The following is a 17,756-nucleotide window of genomic DNA, read 5'->3' as shown; positions in this document are numbered from 1 at the left end:
CCAACCGGGCTGCGCGCCCTGGTGAGGGGCCCCGCCCCAGAGGGTCCCCTTCTTCCAACAGAACGAGCCCCGCCCTAGGGAGACCCCCAGGTCCAACAGGGACATCCAGCCACGTCCTAGAGGGCTCCCAGCATCTCGCGGCTGGAGCTCCGCGCTCCAAAGGATCCTCCTTACCAGCTGGGGGCTACCCGCCTTGCTGAAGGGGCGCAGCCTAGGAGGGTCCCCCGCTTCCCGCGGGCCCCGGCAGGATGCACGCCGCCCTGGCGGGGCCACTGCTCGCCGCCCTCCTCGCCACCGCCCGCGCCCGCCCGCAGCCCCCGGACGGAGGACAGTGCCGGCCGCCCGGATCGGTGAGCGAGCGCCTGCCCCGCCACTCTCCCGCCCGCGCCCGCTTGGGCACTTCAGTCCGTGGGGCAGTGGTTTGGGTCCTGCCTTTCTCCGCACCTTCTTGGCGCACCCGATCCTTTTCTGCCCTCTGGGCGCAGTTTTGGGCGCACATCTCTTACTTCTGTCTGCCCTGGCTCCAGAGCCCAGATGGGGCGCTCCCTCTCTCCCCTTCTTCTCCACTCGCTGCTGACATTTGGGTTTTCCTCTGGCTTTTGGTCCTGCCTGGACGTTTCCACTCGGTGTGCCTTTTTTGACTCAGTTCTGTCAGATTTTTATCTTGTCTTGACTGTCTGGTCTCTGTCCTCTTCTGTCTGTATCTTCCTACGTTCTTTGCCCTTCTCTTCTCCAGGTTCCATCCAACTCTTTTGCCCTCTCGTTCACACACTGTGCCCCTTCCCAGGCTCCCCTCCCTCTCCCTGCCCTCCTGTTTGGACCCAAAGCACACTTTCTGCTTGGTGCTGGTTCCCTTCCTCTCTCCCTCTGAAGCCCAGGCTCTAGTGGGACTGTCCAAGGTGCCCTTACTTGTTTGAGTGAGTAGGGGGAAACCTCCAGAGGAGAGAAAAAGAGAATGCCAAGACATGTTGGCTTAAAGTTTCCTTGGGGGTTGAGGAATCTGATTGTACTAATTTTCCTTCCAAAGTCAGGAATCCCTTGTTTTTCATTAGTATCCATCCCTTTAAGTATAAGTTAATGCATTGACAATAATCCTGAATTGGAGGTCAGGAGACCAGAAAACTGTTATGGGATCCATGCGCTGTCCTGTTAGCAGGGAATTAGTTGGCTTTGGGCAAGGTGCAGCTACAGCAGCTGACCTTGTGCAGAACGAGGAACTTGTTCACTGTATGGGCCATCGATCTATCTGGAATGTGCTGGGATTCACAACTTTTGCTTGTTAGCAAGGTAGGGAACTCTCCCAGCACCACCACACACCCTGCAACACATATTTTACATTTGTACCAGAATCCAGGAAAAAAAATGTTGAATTCATCTAAAGCTTGCAAGCTGTCACTAGGGACTCCAGAAACTTTCTGGATGGGGAATTGGCTTTGCCTAAGAGAAATGATAGCCCCGTTTTCATACTCCTACTCTGTGGCCCTAATCCGGGTCTGGAAATGTGCTCTTTATCTGCATGCTCCTGCACAGACACATACACACACACTGCATACCACACACACGTGAGGCCGAGTATACATTTGTTTTTTTTTTTTAATGGAGGAGCCTGGAAAGCACCTAGAATAATGTACATTTCTTGAGATTCCCTTCTGTGGTATCCTTGCCTCCCAACCCAGAAATTGAGACTTTACTTGGCTTTGCAGGATTTTAAAGCACTTTCTCATCTATGGTTTCAGCTAGTGGAGCAAAGTAGCTAACACCCCAGACTTGCCCTCCAAGAAGAAAAATGTATCCACTCTGATGAATGGGAAGTAGCTGTTGAAATAGGTGTGCTATTTTTAATAGGTGTTCTGCTTTCAAAGTGCTCTTGGCATGTATCTTCTAATGGTTGGATTTTAAAGTTATACGACTTCCTCTCTTCTTGCCAGAGCAAGATTCTTGGTCCCCCTCTCCCCACTCTCCACACAAAACACCACTGGTGAGGGATTGGCTTGGCCAAGTCTGAATGTTCACAGGTGGTATGGTACAGTGCTTGGCTCTCACAGTGAAAGCTGGTCATAATGAGAGCTTCTCTTCGTTGCCCACTTCCTCTGTGCCTGGTAGTGCCGTGAGGGCTCACTATGTATGCAGCATGTCTTTTAATCCTCCCAGCAGCCCCTGCTCTCACCTCTATTTGAGGAAACTGAGTCTGTGGGAAGTAAAATGATACAGTTCAGCTCTTTCTTCTAAAACACAGCAAAGCCAAGATTCAAATGTGGGTTTTTATCTTCTTTCCCTTCCTCCTACTTGTCCCTATCTGTGCCATCACTGTCGCTCTCCTCTGATGCTTTCAACCTCACTGCCTGGCCTGTTTCTCTCCCCCTGCAGCAGAGGGACCTGAACTCCTTCCTGTGGACTATTCGGCGCCATCCCCCAGCCTACCTGTTTGGCACCATCCACGTCCCTTATACCCGCGTCTGGGACTTCATCCCAGACAACTCCAAGGCAGCCTTCCAGGCAAGTGCCCGTGTCTACTTCGAGCTGGACCTGACGGACCCCTACACTGTCTCGGCACTGGCCAGCTGCCAGCTGCTGCCCCCCGGGGAGAACCTGCAGGATGTGCTGCCTCAGGAGCTCTACTGGCGCTTGAAGCGCCACCTAGACTATGTGAAGTTGATGATGCCTTCCTGGATGACGCCCGCACAGCGGGGCAAAGGGCTGTATGCTGACTACCTGTTCAATGCCATCGCAGGCAACTGGGAGCGCAAGAGGCCTGTGTGGGTGATGCTCATGGTGAACTCGCTCACAGAGACGGATGTGCGCTCCCGGGGCGTGCCTGTGCTGGACCTCTACCTGGCCCAGCAAGCTGAGAAGATGAAGAAGAGCACTGGTGCCGTGGAGCAGGTGGAGGAGCAATGCCATCCACTCAACGGACTCAACTTCTCTCAGGTAGGCAGCAGGTGCCATTCTGGAGCTGGCAGCCTGGAAAGCCTGGCACCTTGCTCTTCTCTGATTATTGTCTTCCTCTTCCAGTAGGCAGCCATGGTCAGGTGCTTTCTCCAAAGTATGAGGTTCTTTCTGGCCCAGGGCACCAGTTGGCTGCTTGGGTAGGAACTGATATGTGTTAGGATTTGAGGTAAGAGTTTAGATGTTTGCTTCTATTTCAGTGGTTTCCTGTTGGGATATACACTCTCCACCTGCTGTGCTTGCCTGAGCAGAAAGAATTTCCCTGGGAGCGTCAGAGTGATCCAAAACAAAAAGGGAGTTGCCAGTCTGTGTCAGGCCTTGCTAGGCCCTGTTGTCTTGGGAGCAGGAGGCTGTCATGAGGCTGTTGTATGGACACATACCCTGGGATGAGGGTATGCAGGAAGAAGCGCAGGGAGGGGTATGGTGTCCGGGCTGGGCTGGTAGAGGAGGTGTCACGAACCTGGCTTCTCTAAGCACCGGCTGGCTGTTTCAAGTTAAACACTGCAGATTCTCTGGGCTTTGATAAGCTCTGCCACCCTCAGACTACCTCTCTAAGACTGGGAGAAAGTTAGCAAGGAGGCTTTGGGGGTTAATAATTTCAGAGAAATGTGTTTGCTTAAAGGTTGACAGTTCTGATTTCTGAACCTCAAGCAAGGGGGCAGGGAAAAGGGAGTGGCTTAAGCAGTTTAAAGTCTCCCGGCTGCCAGAGACTTGAACCAACGAAATGTCATTAAAGGCCTGTCTCTATGGGCAGAGGTCACTCCCAACTCACTGGCCCCAAACTCAACTTAGAGGCCCTGGCAACAATGAGTTCGCATCTGTGCCTTGAGAAGAGGACTGTCAATCCCTGGTGGGGGCTCCCAGGCTAGTGGCTCTCAGGCCCCTGAGTGAGGCCAAATCCTGAGATGTGCATGTTCCCCATTAGGAAGATAGCCCCACAAAATGACCAGGCCTCACTGGAATCAGACCTGCCTGCTGCTCCTGAGATGTTGCAACCTCTTCACCAGGGAAACCGTGGCAGAAACTGATCCCCCTTCCGAGATCTCTGGCCTTTGTTTTTCCAGGGGAAATGCAATATTGTCCCCAGGGAGGTAAGAAGGCAGATTGACTTGCCGGCCAAATGAAAGGCGGGTTTGTCGGTTCTCCTGCTGGCTCTCCCATAATTGTGGAGTCCTTACCCAGAGGGCCCCAGGGGCAGGAATATTGGGGCAGTTAGTCACGCCCCGCAGGGTTCTGACTATGCCTGACTCCTTCTCCACGGGGGAAAATCCTGCGTATTCTCTGGCCTGGTGCTGATTCCTCTGAACATAGCGGCTCGCTCCCTCTGAAGTGACTTTTCCCTTGCCAGGCTCTGGAGCTGATATTATCTGGGGTAGGAGAGTGCTCACCGCCCATCTCATTTTGAAGGCAGGTTTGTGGGGGCCTGTCTGCTCAGAGCCCTCACGTCTGGCCTCCATATCTTTTGGAGGTTGGAGAGGTGGGTGATCCAGCATCACTCTCAACACCCTCTTTGTACCAACCACAGAGGAATCCGACAAGGGCTGAAGGGAGCACTCAAGCTCTCTGGTTAAACAGCCCCTGGCTTTAATCTGTCTCTCTTAAAACAACAAAACTATCTTTCTTCAGGGTCTGGAAATGCTGCTGTTCAACCGAATGAGGGCTCTGGTAGGGTGAAAACATTTGCTGGAAAGTGTATAAGGTTATGTTTTAGGAAAAGTTCTTGAGAACCATTCATTGGCCAACAAGGAGCCCGCTGACAGTCTCCAAACCCCATGTTTGATCATTAAACGGACTCTGATTTCTATTTCAAAAATGCACACACCCCATCACCAGGCTGGGCCCACTCTTCAAATTGTTCTTTGGTCTAACTTCTCAAAAGGGCTGCAGAAAGCAAGCCCTGGACAAAAGAAAACAGGACTCTTCTTGGTTCTCCTTAATCTACAGACCCTTCACCACCTGCCAGAACATCTGACTGCACCAATTTGTCCTGTTATCATTTTGGAGGGAGGTGATGAAATCCCTCTTCCAACCCCTTGGACAGCCTTGGACTAACTGAAAAGGGTGGAATTCCAGAACCTGGTTAGATAGGTTGTTAGGGATCCCAAAACCCAAAGTCAGAAATGCAACAGCCTTCTCAGTAAAACTGCATGTGCGTATGCACTGTTTGATATGAACATCTGTGATACATTATTGTACTGAAATATCTGCTAAGTGCATCAGATTTTTATTTTTTCTTTCCTCGAAGCATTACTATTATTGCAAAATATTTGGGTCGGGGGTAGTGAGAAAGGAAGGCGAAAAGAAGGAGACTTACAATAGTTCTTTTCTGTTAAGGTCTAGGAGTTTAGTTTTAATATTGGTGCTTTAAAATTTATGTATATATATATATATTATATACACATATTTTTTTTTTTCTGGACAGAAGTACCATGTTTTACTCATTAAGCAGAGAAAGAGAATTTAAGTTTAGGACTTTAGAGGCTGGGGGAACCAATGAAGATCTTGGAAGACTGGTAATTGGACAGCTTTCACAACTTCCAAGAGCAGATCTATTGATAAGTTTTGATATTTGATTTTAAATTAAACTGATGGCGCTGGACTCAGCATCACCATGACTTTGCCATGTGACCTTGGGCAAGTCAGTTCCTTTCTCTAGGCTCAGTTTTCTCTGTTTGTGAAATGAGACACCGAGATTAGGTCATCTTTCAAGACTCCTCCAGCCCTGACATTCCATAGGATGATTCTAATCAATTCCACGTGCAGGGCACCCTGCAGGAAGCTCTTTATACATTTCCATTTCATTGAATTCTCACATAGAATGGTTTTCTAAGGTGGGCATGCAGAAATGTTGGATGACTTGCTCAAGGTCATGTGGCTAATGATGAACAGAGCCAGTCTTTTGGATTCTAAATGAAGGATGTGTTTTTCCGGCCGTCTTGTGTTATTTCTCTAGACTTCCTCCTGTCTATGTAGTATCCTTCTGTGATCCTTCTTTTTACTTTCTTCTGTTTTCTGTCTTCTTCTAGGATTGAGGACTTAACATGTTACTTCTTGGCAAACTTGTAGAGAAATTATTTCCTTTGACTGTGAGGCTGGAGTGGGGATGGCAAAAGGAGGTTCTCCAAAGTTCTTCCTGATGTGTAGCAAACTGCTCAGCGTGGTGGGCTGGAGATAGGAGGCTGGTCTGTAGTCTTGGGCAAGACTCAGTGTCTCTATACAGTAGAGCAGTCATTACCAGCTTTCAGAGCTGAGCTGATTTTGGGAGGCCATAGAGTACCTGTGGAAAGCTTTTGAGAGGGTGAGTGCCTACCTACATGTTGCTTCTGTGCTGAGTAAATCGTCTGAGCTGAGTCCAAGGTAGGGGAAAGGAAAGGCACAGGAGAAGCAGACATGTCTTTCCAGCAGCCATATCTGCTGCCCAACCGTTGCTGAACAAACTGAGGCTAGAGTATTAAGAGATGGTGGTGAGCCCCTGCCCTTATGCATCTTGGATGCCTGAGCCTTGAGTCTAAGTCTCATGACATTCTTGGGGCTGCAGATTCCTAGAACTGCCTCTCCCTACTGCCTTGAGGGATTGGTATTGGCTGCACTGCTTCCTCGGGGAGCCTCAGTCCTTCCCAGCTCCATCCCTGTGCAGTGGAGGCACTAGATAAAAAACTGCTCAGTGATGTGGCTCTCCAAAGTATAGTAAGAAATCAAGGACCCTGCAAGCCTGTATTTTGCTGTGTTTAGACCGACATGCTGGTACCACACTCCTGAATGTGTAAAACCTGAGCATTGTGGCATGCCTACCAGGGGTGTCAAAATATTTGTAAAGTTCTACAAGTCCTTTACCAGAGAGGTGGAAACTATGAAATCATTTGTTGGCCTTTATCTTTGTATAGGGTGCTGCATTAGATATTGCACATAAATATTTCCTCTTATCTTCATAGAAACGCTACAAGGTACATTGCTATATCTATTTTAAACACATAAACTGTGTTATATCTATTTTAAACACATAAATGATCTAACCTTGACAAGGTTAGATCATTTGGCTATGATTGCATAGACAGACCAAGTGGATTCTGGGTTCAGGGGTGTCCATTGCTAAAGTCTAAGCTTTTTAAGCATCTGAAATTTTGGTTTCTAATAATCAGATGCCATTATCTGATCAATTGTGTGAGGGGGGTTGGAGCAGGGGGACTGTCTGTATTTCTTGCTGAAAAAAGTATAATGGAGAAGGATAACTGAAAACTGCTAAACCTGACTTTTTCCTTGGTTTATACATTGGTTCTGAATGTAATTCTAAAATTGGAGTTCCCAAAGACATCATTGGCAACAGCTGCCTCCCGGGAGTGTACTGTTTTCCAAGGGACCTCTGTGAAGATCTCCTCAACCCTACCCCCACCTCAGATAGGCTAAACTTGCACAGTTGAATAAAGAAGGGTCTCCTCAGAGCTTTTATATCTATGATATAGATATATAGATATAAAACCAGAGCTTTTATATCTATGAGGCCAGAAAGTATTAGTTAAGTATACAGAAAATATTTGCAGAATGAATGAATGACCATTTGTCAGAAACCATGATGTGACCATCTAGCACTGTTGCATACTACAGTGAGTAGTCTTTTCTTGAACTTTAATAGTTCCATGCATTCTTACAATGGTACAGGATATCAAAATCATCAAACAGGATGCTATAACAAAAATTCCTTACATTAAGTAATTTATAAACAATAGACATTTATTACTCACAGTTCTAGAGTCTGAGCAGTCTACGATCAAAGTGCCAGCAGATGCAGTATCTGGTGAGGGCTTGTTCTTCAAAGTGAGGCTTGTCTATATCTTCACATGGCAGAAGGGGATGATTAACTAACTATCCCAGTCCTTTTTATTGGGGCGCAAATTCATGAGGACTCTGCCCCCAGAGGTCTCCATCTCTCAATACTGTCACCTTGGGTCTAGGTGTCAACCTGTGAACTCTGAGGGACATACATATTTAGAGCACAGTATGACCTTCAGATTTAAGGCAGACAGGGATCCTTACCCTACCAGTGCCTTGCCTGTGACTCTGTGTTACTCCTTTCCTCTCTCTGGACTTATATTGTCCCTTTGTCTCATGAGAACACTGGGCTAGATGATTTCCAGAGCTGGCCCACTTTTGGTTCTCTGATATTCTTTGTTGGCCTGCATATCTTGGAGGGTCTCTCAGTCAACCCACCCTGAAACTTTGAGCCTGAGTTATCTGTCCTTGGCAGGCTTGTCTTTGGCGGGCGGCTGCTGATACCTATTTGTCCGGAAGCCTGTTGCTATTGGTAGGTGATCTTGCTACCAGTCTGCAGAACGGAGAGCCCTAGCCTGTTGCAGCACAGTCTGCTGGCCACCTGCCCAGGCTTGATCCTCTCCTTCATTACAGTTCCTGTCCCTCCTTAGCTTCCCCTCCATGCCCTCAGCCAGAGCCCTTCATTGTGTTACGCCAGTGTGGGATCCTGAAACAGACTCTTGGGCACTTTTGCCTATGTAGCTCATTACTTGAGAGTGTGCATTACTTCTATCCCCTGAGAAGTACGTGTTACTATCCAGTTTTATGGTTGTAGGAATGGAGGCACAGAACACCTATTAGTCTGCCCCATGTCCTGGGTTTTACTCTTCTTATGAGACCCTGTCTTCCTTTGTCTTTCTGCTATATATACTCCCATCTTTCAGAGCCATTCTCTAATTTCCTGTCCTCCAAGAATGACTACTTTTGTTGTTTTAGCATTGTTCAAGCTTCCATGTCAGCATTTGGCAGTCCCCTGGGGCTTCCTGTCAGGTCCAAGTACTCTCTTCACAACGAGGAGAGCAAGCCCCTTGCCGACAGCCAGGCACCACTGCCGGACCTCAGTCCATGCTGAACCCTCTTCTCCCCAGAAGTCACCCGGAGTGAGAGCCCTCAATCAGGACTGACTCAGCTCAGCCTGGCCTCTGCTGCAGCATGTAAGTCCACTTGGACTGGAAAGCACACTTCCTCTGGTCCCAGCTGTGCTTCTGCTGCCTTTCACTCCCAGCACACCTCCCACACAGAGCCCTGCCACTGAGAGTGTCTGTCATGTGGTGAGGAAGTCCCTTTGGTGACCCCTGGGCATGTGTATACTCTGATTCCTTCTGGACCTGAAGGCCATTTGCAGAACCCCTCCCAGCATGGCAGGCTTTATCTGTCTCTCTCTATGACCTGGTTGATTCAGGCTTTAACATACAAACACAGTAGGGAAACAAACTGAAACAGGAGTACAGGATGGTTTGGCCACTTCCAGAGGAGGTGAGAGGAAGATGAGGCCCTAAAGCCAGATATGATGAAGGGACCATAAAATCTTCTAGCCTCAAATCAGAAGTTCGTACAAAGGAGGCTTCCAGGCTTAGAGACTCTCTATCCATGAGCCCAAACCCTGAGGCTCAAGGAATCCAAGAGTGGTGAAATCTTAGAACATTGGGCTCAAAGACATTTTTGGACTAGAAATATCTTCACGTCATGAAATCCTAGCTTCTAATTATCAGCTCATAGACACAGACTTCTAAAATCTTGGAGTTGGAAGGGGCCAATTCTCAAGAATTCCAAGAAGCCCCATCTGCAAACATGTTGTCTGATCTCCTTCCCCCAACGCGCTCTCCAATCCCTGGCCAGGGAGAAAAAGCTGTAACCAGCAGCAAAGCACTTTCTGATGGAGATAAAAATGGGAGCGTGCCTTTGTTAATAGTTCCCATTTGGACATCTCTCAAAGCCAGCAAGAGGTCGCATGGTATAGCAGCTTTCCTAGGGAGGAAACAAGAATGCTGGCCAGCGCTGCAGCCTGCCAGCCGGACTGCTGACGCTTTTTTCCCCTCGAGTTTGCTTCTAAATATTATCCACTTCACTCCCTTTTATCTCCCACCACTGGCTCTCTGTCCACCCACTTAATCCACAGACAGCTAGTGGCCCAGTCTGCAGTTTTGCCTAGAGCTGCCAAGCAGCCTCACTCGGCCCCACCTCGAGGATCCACACAGGCTCTTAAATCTGTGCAGAGTAGCTGCTGCAACGCAGGACTGTTGCCCCAAACTTGGAAATGCCATTGCTTTGGTTAGGCCCCCCTCTCTCTCCAGGAATTTCCTTTTTTTCCCTTTTTACTTCTGAATCCTGAGATTTTCAGAGGTCAGCTCAAAGTTGTACCTCCTCCAGGAAGGCTTCCTAGGATGCTCAGGAGGACTTGGTCTAGAGCTTTCCTTAGTGATCCAGTCACATGCATTTTTTTCCTCTCTGAGGATGTCTTTATAGCGTTTTATGACATTTTTGCAGCAGTTATATATTTTACTTTGTTATTACTTTGGCAGTCCTTCCTTCTTGATTCTAACCTAGCTCCAAATGTGTTCACAACTGATTCCTAAATTGGGTTCAATGTGTTCTACTTCTGAAGGTGAGGCTTTGTGGTGTATTCTGTGTTGGAGTCTTGGCAGCTATGACTTCTACAGAGGAAGCGTCTCTTGGCCTGTGTCACAGAAACCCCTCCAACTTCCCACCTGAGACAAGTTCAGTCCTTCCATACTGTCTCCGGCATTTGGTTAGAGCTTTGTAGCATTCATGAGGCTCTGTTGGATTTGCCACTCACCACTGTGGGATATTTTGTTGTTTTCTGTTGTCTATTTACCTACCATTTATGAACAAAGGCCCTGTTTTCCCCTCTTCTTTATTACCTGGAATCCACAAACCTGGATTACCTGAATCCACAAACCTGAAGGCTCACTCTTATTTTATTTTATTTTACCAGAGATCAAACTTATGAACTTGCACTTGCCAGGCAGGTGCCGTGCTTCTGAGCTATATCCCTGGCCTTTACTCTACTTTATTTTATTTTGTTTTATTTTATTTTTAAGAGCAGAATATATTTATTGAGACAAAGAAAGCTTCTGTCTGAGAGAGAGGCAGGAGAGGTCCCACGTGGGTGATCTCTTCACTTTACTTTAAAATGTCTGTTTTTATCTCTTGCTTACTTGGTCTGTTAGTCAACTTTCCTGATATTGGGCCAGAAAAACCTGACACCTGCAACTTGAAGGAAGGTTTATTTGGCTCATGGTTTCCTAGAATTTAGCAGATGGCTGGTTAGTTTCAAGGTAGGGACACCATGGAGCGAAGCTGCTAAGTTCATGCTAAGCCAAGCAGGGGAATAGGGCCAGAGAGGAAGCAGGAACCACATATAGACTCCAAAGTCATGCCTCCAGGATCCCCCCAGGAGTGTGGTTTCCCAGTCCCTTGGGGAGCTCCCTAGGCAACTGTGTTGTTGGTTAAGCTTGTCTGTCACACTTGTTTAGGGGGCTTCCGTGATGCTGAATTATAAAGCTTTGCTTTCCCTGTTCCCTCTCCCACACAGTCCTCCATGAATTCCTTTATGCTGTCTCCACTACCTAACAGTCTCTTTCAGTTTTATCACCTAACTCCTCCTCTGGTTTTCTAAAGAGCCTCAAGGAGTGTTCTTGTTAAAAGCCTGAGCTTTTTAAGCAAATGGCACTTTACTGGAAGAATTTTATCCAAGGTCACCATATCAGATTCTCCCATATGGGTGCAGCAGTAGGTTAGCTCATAGCACCACGTTTTGCAAGGATGGGTGACCATCCTTACAAACCATACTGATTGCCTGGCTACCTTCCAGAAGAGCCTGAAGGTCATCAGACTAGGCCCATAAAAGTAAACGTTCCTGGGCCATGTCTGAGGAACAGCCTAGGACCTTGGGATAGGTGATTGATGCCTTTGCACCTGCTGCTAACTTCTGTGTCCTTCCCTGACTGACCCAGGCAAAATGACTTCTTGAGGGAAAATGCCAGCTTCAGATCTGCACTTGGTCATCATGCACTCCTCTGCCCTAGACCTTAACAACTTTTCCTTCCTAGGATTTTCCCTTTCATCCCATTTGGGTCAAGAAGGGCAAGAGGGAGCAGTAAAGTTTACTTTTTATTTATTCTGACCTTGTAATGCTGTATTCTCTGCATAAAGCTTCCTCTGTACTTCTTTTATTGACAGCAACATCCTGGTGTCATTCTAACTTTAAAACAGCAACAAAAAAACAGTCTTTAAACCCACGCATCAAAGTGTAGATCCTGCCTCAGCGTGCCCTCTACAGTGAAGGTGCCAGGCAATGCCCTACAGTAGTCCAGTGTCTCTTCAGTGTCCTGAATCAAATGCACAAATTAAGGGTATAAATAACCTTATGTGAGTTATATAACTTGTCTGTGCCTCAATTTCCTCATCTGTCAATCTCAAGGGATTGCTGTGAGGGTCACATAGGGTAAAAAAAAGTGCAGACACACAGGTACTCAGTAGTAGGTACCACCGTATAGTCATTTGTTTTATTTTTAAATTATCATTACACTGCCTCAGTTTTTGGAGAAATGTTTTTAATTTCTACTGAGTGCCAGACATGAGCTATTTACCAAAGATACTAAAGTAGTTGTGCTTTGTTGCACACAGACCCCTTGCTTCCCAAACCTCAGGAAGGCGCCCAAGGCTTCCTGGAGGCCAGAAAGAGTTAGCCAGGCAAAGGGGGAGTGATTCTAGGCACTAGAGACTAGAGGCGCCCATGCTGGCTGAAGAACCTAGAGCTAAGCAAATACGCTTGGTCTCTTCCAGCTAGGCTGTGGCAAGAGACCAGGCTGAGTGACGCCTCCTGCCTCAGTGCGGCTCCAGAGCACAAGGCAATGTCTACCTCTTCGTAAATCCCAGGCCTCTGTGCCCCTGGAGGCAACGAACGGAGACAGCGCTTGTCGCCCTCCCCAGAGCAACCCCTGGGCCAAGTCCAAGACCTGAGACAGAGCCCTGCGAGGCCCCCTGGGGCGAGCTGTAGCGGCCAGCCTTGTACCCGGAAGCCACTGAGGGAAGAGAAAGGCCAGGCCTCTACCCCACCCCACACCCCAGCACACTCCAACCCCCACCCTCTTTGTTTTATCCGGTTTAAAGGATTTACCTCCTTCCTTGCTATTAGGGCTATTTTAAGTTTCCTGGATAGCGTTATCTCCTGGGGACTTAATGAGCCCGGGAGGCCCCTTAGTAATTTAAGCCTTGGGTCCCATTTGAAAGCCCCCTTTTAGAAAAAGACTGGCTAAGAAAGCCTTTTGGAAATCTCTTGCTCATCTTGTAGCTTTAGTTCACAGGGTTTCCCTTTCCGGAATCACTTGACCTTGAGTTTGACTAGAGACAAAAGGCTCATTGGCAATGATAATTCCATCCTTTTGCATCTTGGTTGCAATCTCCAGAGTCCTTCACTTGCCTTACCTAAAGAAAGGGGGAGACTGGTTTCTTGGACCATCCTTCTTAATCTTTTTCTTATGTATTATTATTATTATTATTTTTTTTTTTACCAGTGTGATTACTGATCTCAGACAGGGTCTGGTTTTATAGGTAACTCAAGAGTGCCTGGTATTCAATTCCAGTGGCCTTCCATACACCGGACATTTTTTTTTTTTTATCGGTACCAGGAATCGAACTCAAGACCATGTGCTTGCAAGGCAGGCGCTTATGCCGCTGAGCTAAATCCCCAGCCCCAACACCAGACATTTTTGAGCACCTGGCTCCATATTGGGGCTGAGATACAGCTGAAGGAGCTGCGGGTTGGTCATGATGGTGGTAAACTGAAGTGCTTTGTTAGTAGGCTTGATCGTGACTGGGTTGTGTAGTTATCCTGGTGACACAGGGAAATCAAACTCCCGCTTTATTGTATCTAGGAGTTTGTATTGTCTCAAATAGAAGAATGCATTTTAGGAATAACAGAGGTTAAGAGCAGAATACATTTATTGAGAGAAAGAAAGAAATTTTCTGTCTCCGGGACAGAAGGAGTCCTGAGTGGGTTGCCAAAGACTTTGTTTTTTAGGGTCTTTTATGGAGTAAAATCATGAGGTGAGATGGATCCAAAGTGGGGAAAAATGGGAACCCACAAGGTGGGCAGAGGATGGGGCAGAACTGTGGTCAACCAATAAGATTAATTGCTCAGGTAAAATTGATTAATCAGGAACAAATAGGGGAGCGAGTCCCATTGTAAGCCAGCATGCTTAACAGCAGTGACCCTTCCTGTAGGGGGTTGGGATGCTGACTCCTGACTTCCTCAAGGTGATAGAGAGCTATTTGGTCTGTCAATCCTTAGGATGTGGTTGTATTTGCTTTGCCTTCTGTCTTGGGATCTGGCCCACAGTGGGAGGCATTTGTGTCCTCTGAGATAGCAAGGAATCTGGACTTCTGCACTGTCTCCTTTGAGGGCCCAGCCCTGTCTGATTGCCTATAACATTTCTAACTAACACAGTTGCCTGGAACAGTAGCACCACAGACTCCCCATGCACAGGCCTGCTGGTGGTATAGTTTTCCTAGGATAGTGAAGAGAAAGAAAAGCTGCTTTTGTTTTTGTTTTTGTCTTTTTTTTTTTTTTTTTTTTTTTTTTTTGCAGTAATTGGGACTGAACCTTTTATAGTGAGCTACACCCCCAGCCCTAGACTGAGCTTAAACTTGGGATCCTCCTGTTACAGCCTCCTAGAACGCTGGAATTACAGGCATGCATCATCATGCTTGGTGAAAAGCAGGCTTTGATAGCACATTTTCAGGGAGGGAGGAGTTAAGCAGAGATGCCAACATGAGAAAATGTAGAAGGCAGGAAAAAAAACCGGCTTTTGCTTCTTCCTTTGTTGGCTTTATCCTTTCCTTTCCTATCCAATCCCCAAGGCAGTCATTATTATTTAATGCCTGTTATGTTAATGCCAAGCCTTGGATTTATTACAGTAAATTCCTAAAACACCCTAGAAAGTAAGTATTATCTTCTCCACTTTAAGAAAATCAAGGATATATACTCTGGATACAATGATGGAGCTGGGATTTCTGCTTAGACTTTTTGATGCCTTAGGTAAGAAACTGCTAGAGCTGGAATTCCAGCTCCCCTTGATTTGGCTGAATGGCTAAGATTTCTTTCCACATCTGAAAAAAAGTGGGGCTCACAATTGCATTTACTCTGAGGGTGTTGTGAGGCCTAAATGAGATGATACCTATAAGCCACGTAGCCAAATGTGGGTACACTGAACGAGGTAATGAATGCTAACTGTGGTGGTTTAAGTAGTGGTCACTTTAATTATTATTATTGGCCTACTTTCATGCTGTCTGTGTGTTGAGGTGAAGCCCATCCAATACAAAATATGGTTCTCAGTCTCTCAGTCTCCTGCACCAGGCCCCATCCAGAGCAGAGACGGGTGGTGGCTTGGCCTGGTGAGAACTGTGTGGTCTGGCCACCCAGAGCATGGCCGCTTGTTCCTAACCGTCCTTGGTATGTGATATCTGGCTGGGCTTCCTTATGCTCTTCCGCTCTTTTCTGGGGGTGAGGACGTGCTGAAAGGAGGGATGGAAAGGTTTAGGCTGGAGGCCTCAGCTTGAAGCCCAGGTCTGTCATGAGTTAGATCTTCCCTTTTTTCCCCCACTGGTCAGACTGATAAAGATAAATAATAGCCATTTAGTGTTACTGGAGAACTTTATTAGCTAGTGCTATGTGTGCATGTATTTTTCCTCTCCTTCTCCCAAAGAGCAATACTCTGTCAGTATTTAGTAAACTGGGTTAGTTATTATTAAACTGTTCATCTGTTCACTTATTGTCTCATTCGTTTGACAAGCTCTGCTGGGCACAGCCCAGTGTCAGGCTTGGCTCCTGGTCTGGGGGATGCAGAGCTGAATCTGCAGCTGGCAGGGAAAGGAGAGGTTGAAAGGCTGGAGGGAGTGGTGCCTCACAGCAGACGAGGTGATTCTGAGTCCTTCACTTGCTGTGCTCACTGCATCCTCAAAACAGGCTCTCGGGTAGATTCAGCTCCATTTCACAGGTGAGGAAACTGTGGCCTGGAGATGTGATTCACTTATGTATCGTTACATAGCCAATGAGTGGAGGATCTGGACTTTGTAGCAAGCACGTCTGGCTACAGAGCCTGTACTCCCAGCTTCTCTGCATCTAGTAAAAAGAAGGCCTGGCCTGGGTGGTGTACTGAAGGCTGGGAACAAGGAAGCCTGGAACGTAAAGCGTGATAGGCAGAAAGTGAGATGAGGAGGTGTAAGGGGAGCGTCACTGTGGGAGCTGAGAGTAGAGCTGACTGTGGAGGGTGAAGGGAGCGCTGGAAGGGCCAAAGCCTTGTGTGCGTGGAGGCTGCAGACTCCTGCCAGCACCAGTGCAGATGCAGAGTGGGGAAACGGACACAGGGCTATCCCAGCCCTGAGGAATTCCTATAAAGTTTGCCACAGTAGCCAGACACAGTGCCATTTCCCACCTGCCATGCAGTTGACAGTGTTGCTGGTGCATACCACCTTTGGGCCCGCTAGGCTTGCTGGGGCTCGGGTCATCTGGAGGTCCTGTGGGAGCAAACCAGGATGAGCAGCTGTCCTTGCCTTCCACGAGTTCTCTTGGGGTTGCTGCTGGTGTAATGTATACGATGACAGCCTCCGGTTTGGAGTGCCTGGCTTGGCATTGTGATAGTACTCTGTGAGCTCAGTACTGAAGGAGCAGTGTACTCTCTGAGTTCAGGAAGAGCAGTAGGTATGAGGCAGGGAGCTGATGGTGACTTGGGTCTGAAATGAGAGAACAGCATTACTCACTGGAGAGGAGTGCTGGTGGCAGTCATGGGAACGTAGGGAGCTGGCTGCAGAGGCTGAGGACCTCATCATGGAAGTCCCATAACCATATTAAGAAGTATGGGTTGATCTTGGGTGCCTTGTCCCTAGGTTCTGCAGTTTAGAATTTCTTCTGGTTAATAATTGGCCCATTGGTTCATTGATCTGTTGATGTTGGTCAAACTGGCACAAGGTTTTCTGGATGTTCTTATGTCTTTTGGCTTCAGAAGGCAGCTGCCCTGTAAGAGCCTTTTTTTTTTAAATCTATCACAGGCAGGATGCACCCTCCACTGGCACAAGGGAGAAGAGTTCCCACCTCTGAACAGGAACTCAGGGGGCTGTTTGTTCTTAGAAATTAGATGGTAAAGTGGGCTGGTAGCTGAATGATCCCAACTTACATATTATAGGGCCTTTTGGGAGAGAGCCTGGGACCATGACTTCCGTTTCTGCATTTTGTATTTCATGGGGATTTTCTGTTTGGTTGGTTGATTTTGACTGGGGTTCCCCCCCCCCCCATCCCAGTACTGGAGACTGAACTCAGGGCCTTTCCACTGAGCTATAGCCTCAGGCCTTTTCACTCATTTATTTTATTTTTTTATCTTGAGACAGGTTTCTACTCAGTTGCTAAGTTCCTAAGTTGGGCTTGAACTTGTGATTCTGTGCCTTAACCTCTCAGAGTGCTGGAGTTATAGTCATGTATCACTAAGCCTGCCCATGATTTATTTGATGGAAGATTTGGGAAAGTCCACCTATTCACAGTGGGAGTAAGCTGAAGCAGGTGGCCTCTGAATTCTCCCTGAGCAAAAGTGGTAGATGAGACGGGACGGTGCACAGTTCATAAGTAGAGTACTGGCTTGGGAGTCCAGCAGCGTGGACCAGGGAGGCCCTTCCTTTGCTCAGCCCCTTCATAGTGTGAGATTGTTTGGTAAACCAGAAACCAACCGCACCCCTGCTGCTACAAAGCCACTTTTTAAACCAGTTCCGACCTCACTGGAAAATGGCATTTTATGTTTTATTATCTGTTATATATTTATGCTCTGTCTCTCCCATTAGACTAAAGTCCTTTGAGGACAGGAACACCATCTAATGACTCTGTGTTCCCCCAGGGCCCAGCTCTAAGCATACTTTCGTGAATTCTACGCACAGCTATAAAATTATCAGCTACATCTATGTATCACCTGCTGAGAACATGGATGGAAAACAGA

At 47.5% G+C, this 17,756-nt stretch overlaps 1 protein-coding gene across 1 annotated transcript in view; it reads left to right on the top strand.

Moving 5' to 3' along the window:
* The first annotated feature begins 217 nt into the window (after window positions 1–217).
* Window positions 218–17,756, top strand: part of Trabd2b (TraB domain containing 2B) — a 206,884-nt gene continuing 189,345 nt past the window's right edge. Inside the window, exons 1-2 of the mRNA XM_003461469.3 lie at window positions 218–350; window positions 2,368–2,928. Coding sequence (XP_003461517.2) covers window positions 249–350; window positions 2,368–2,928 — 663 coding nt within the window. The 5' untranslated portion in view covers window positions 218–248. The remainder of the gene's footprint in view (window positions 351–2,367; window positions 2,929–17,756) is intronic.

This window comes from Cavia porcellus, unplaced genomic scaffold (genome assembly GCF_034190915.1).
Source record: "Cavia porcellus strain 051 isolate PalLab524CR breed Dunkin Hartley unplaced genomic scaffold, mCavPor4.1 scaffold_25, whole genome shotgun sequence".
NCBI lineage: Eukaryota > Metazoa > Chordata > Mammalia > Rodentia > Caviidae > Cavia > Cavia porcellus.
The sequence above is the reverse complement of the archived record's forward strand: the minus strand, read 5'-3'. Positions and strand labels throughout refer to the sequence as shown.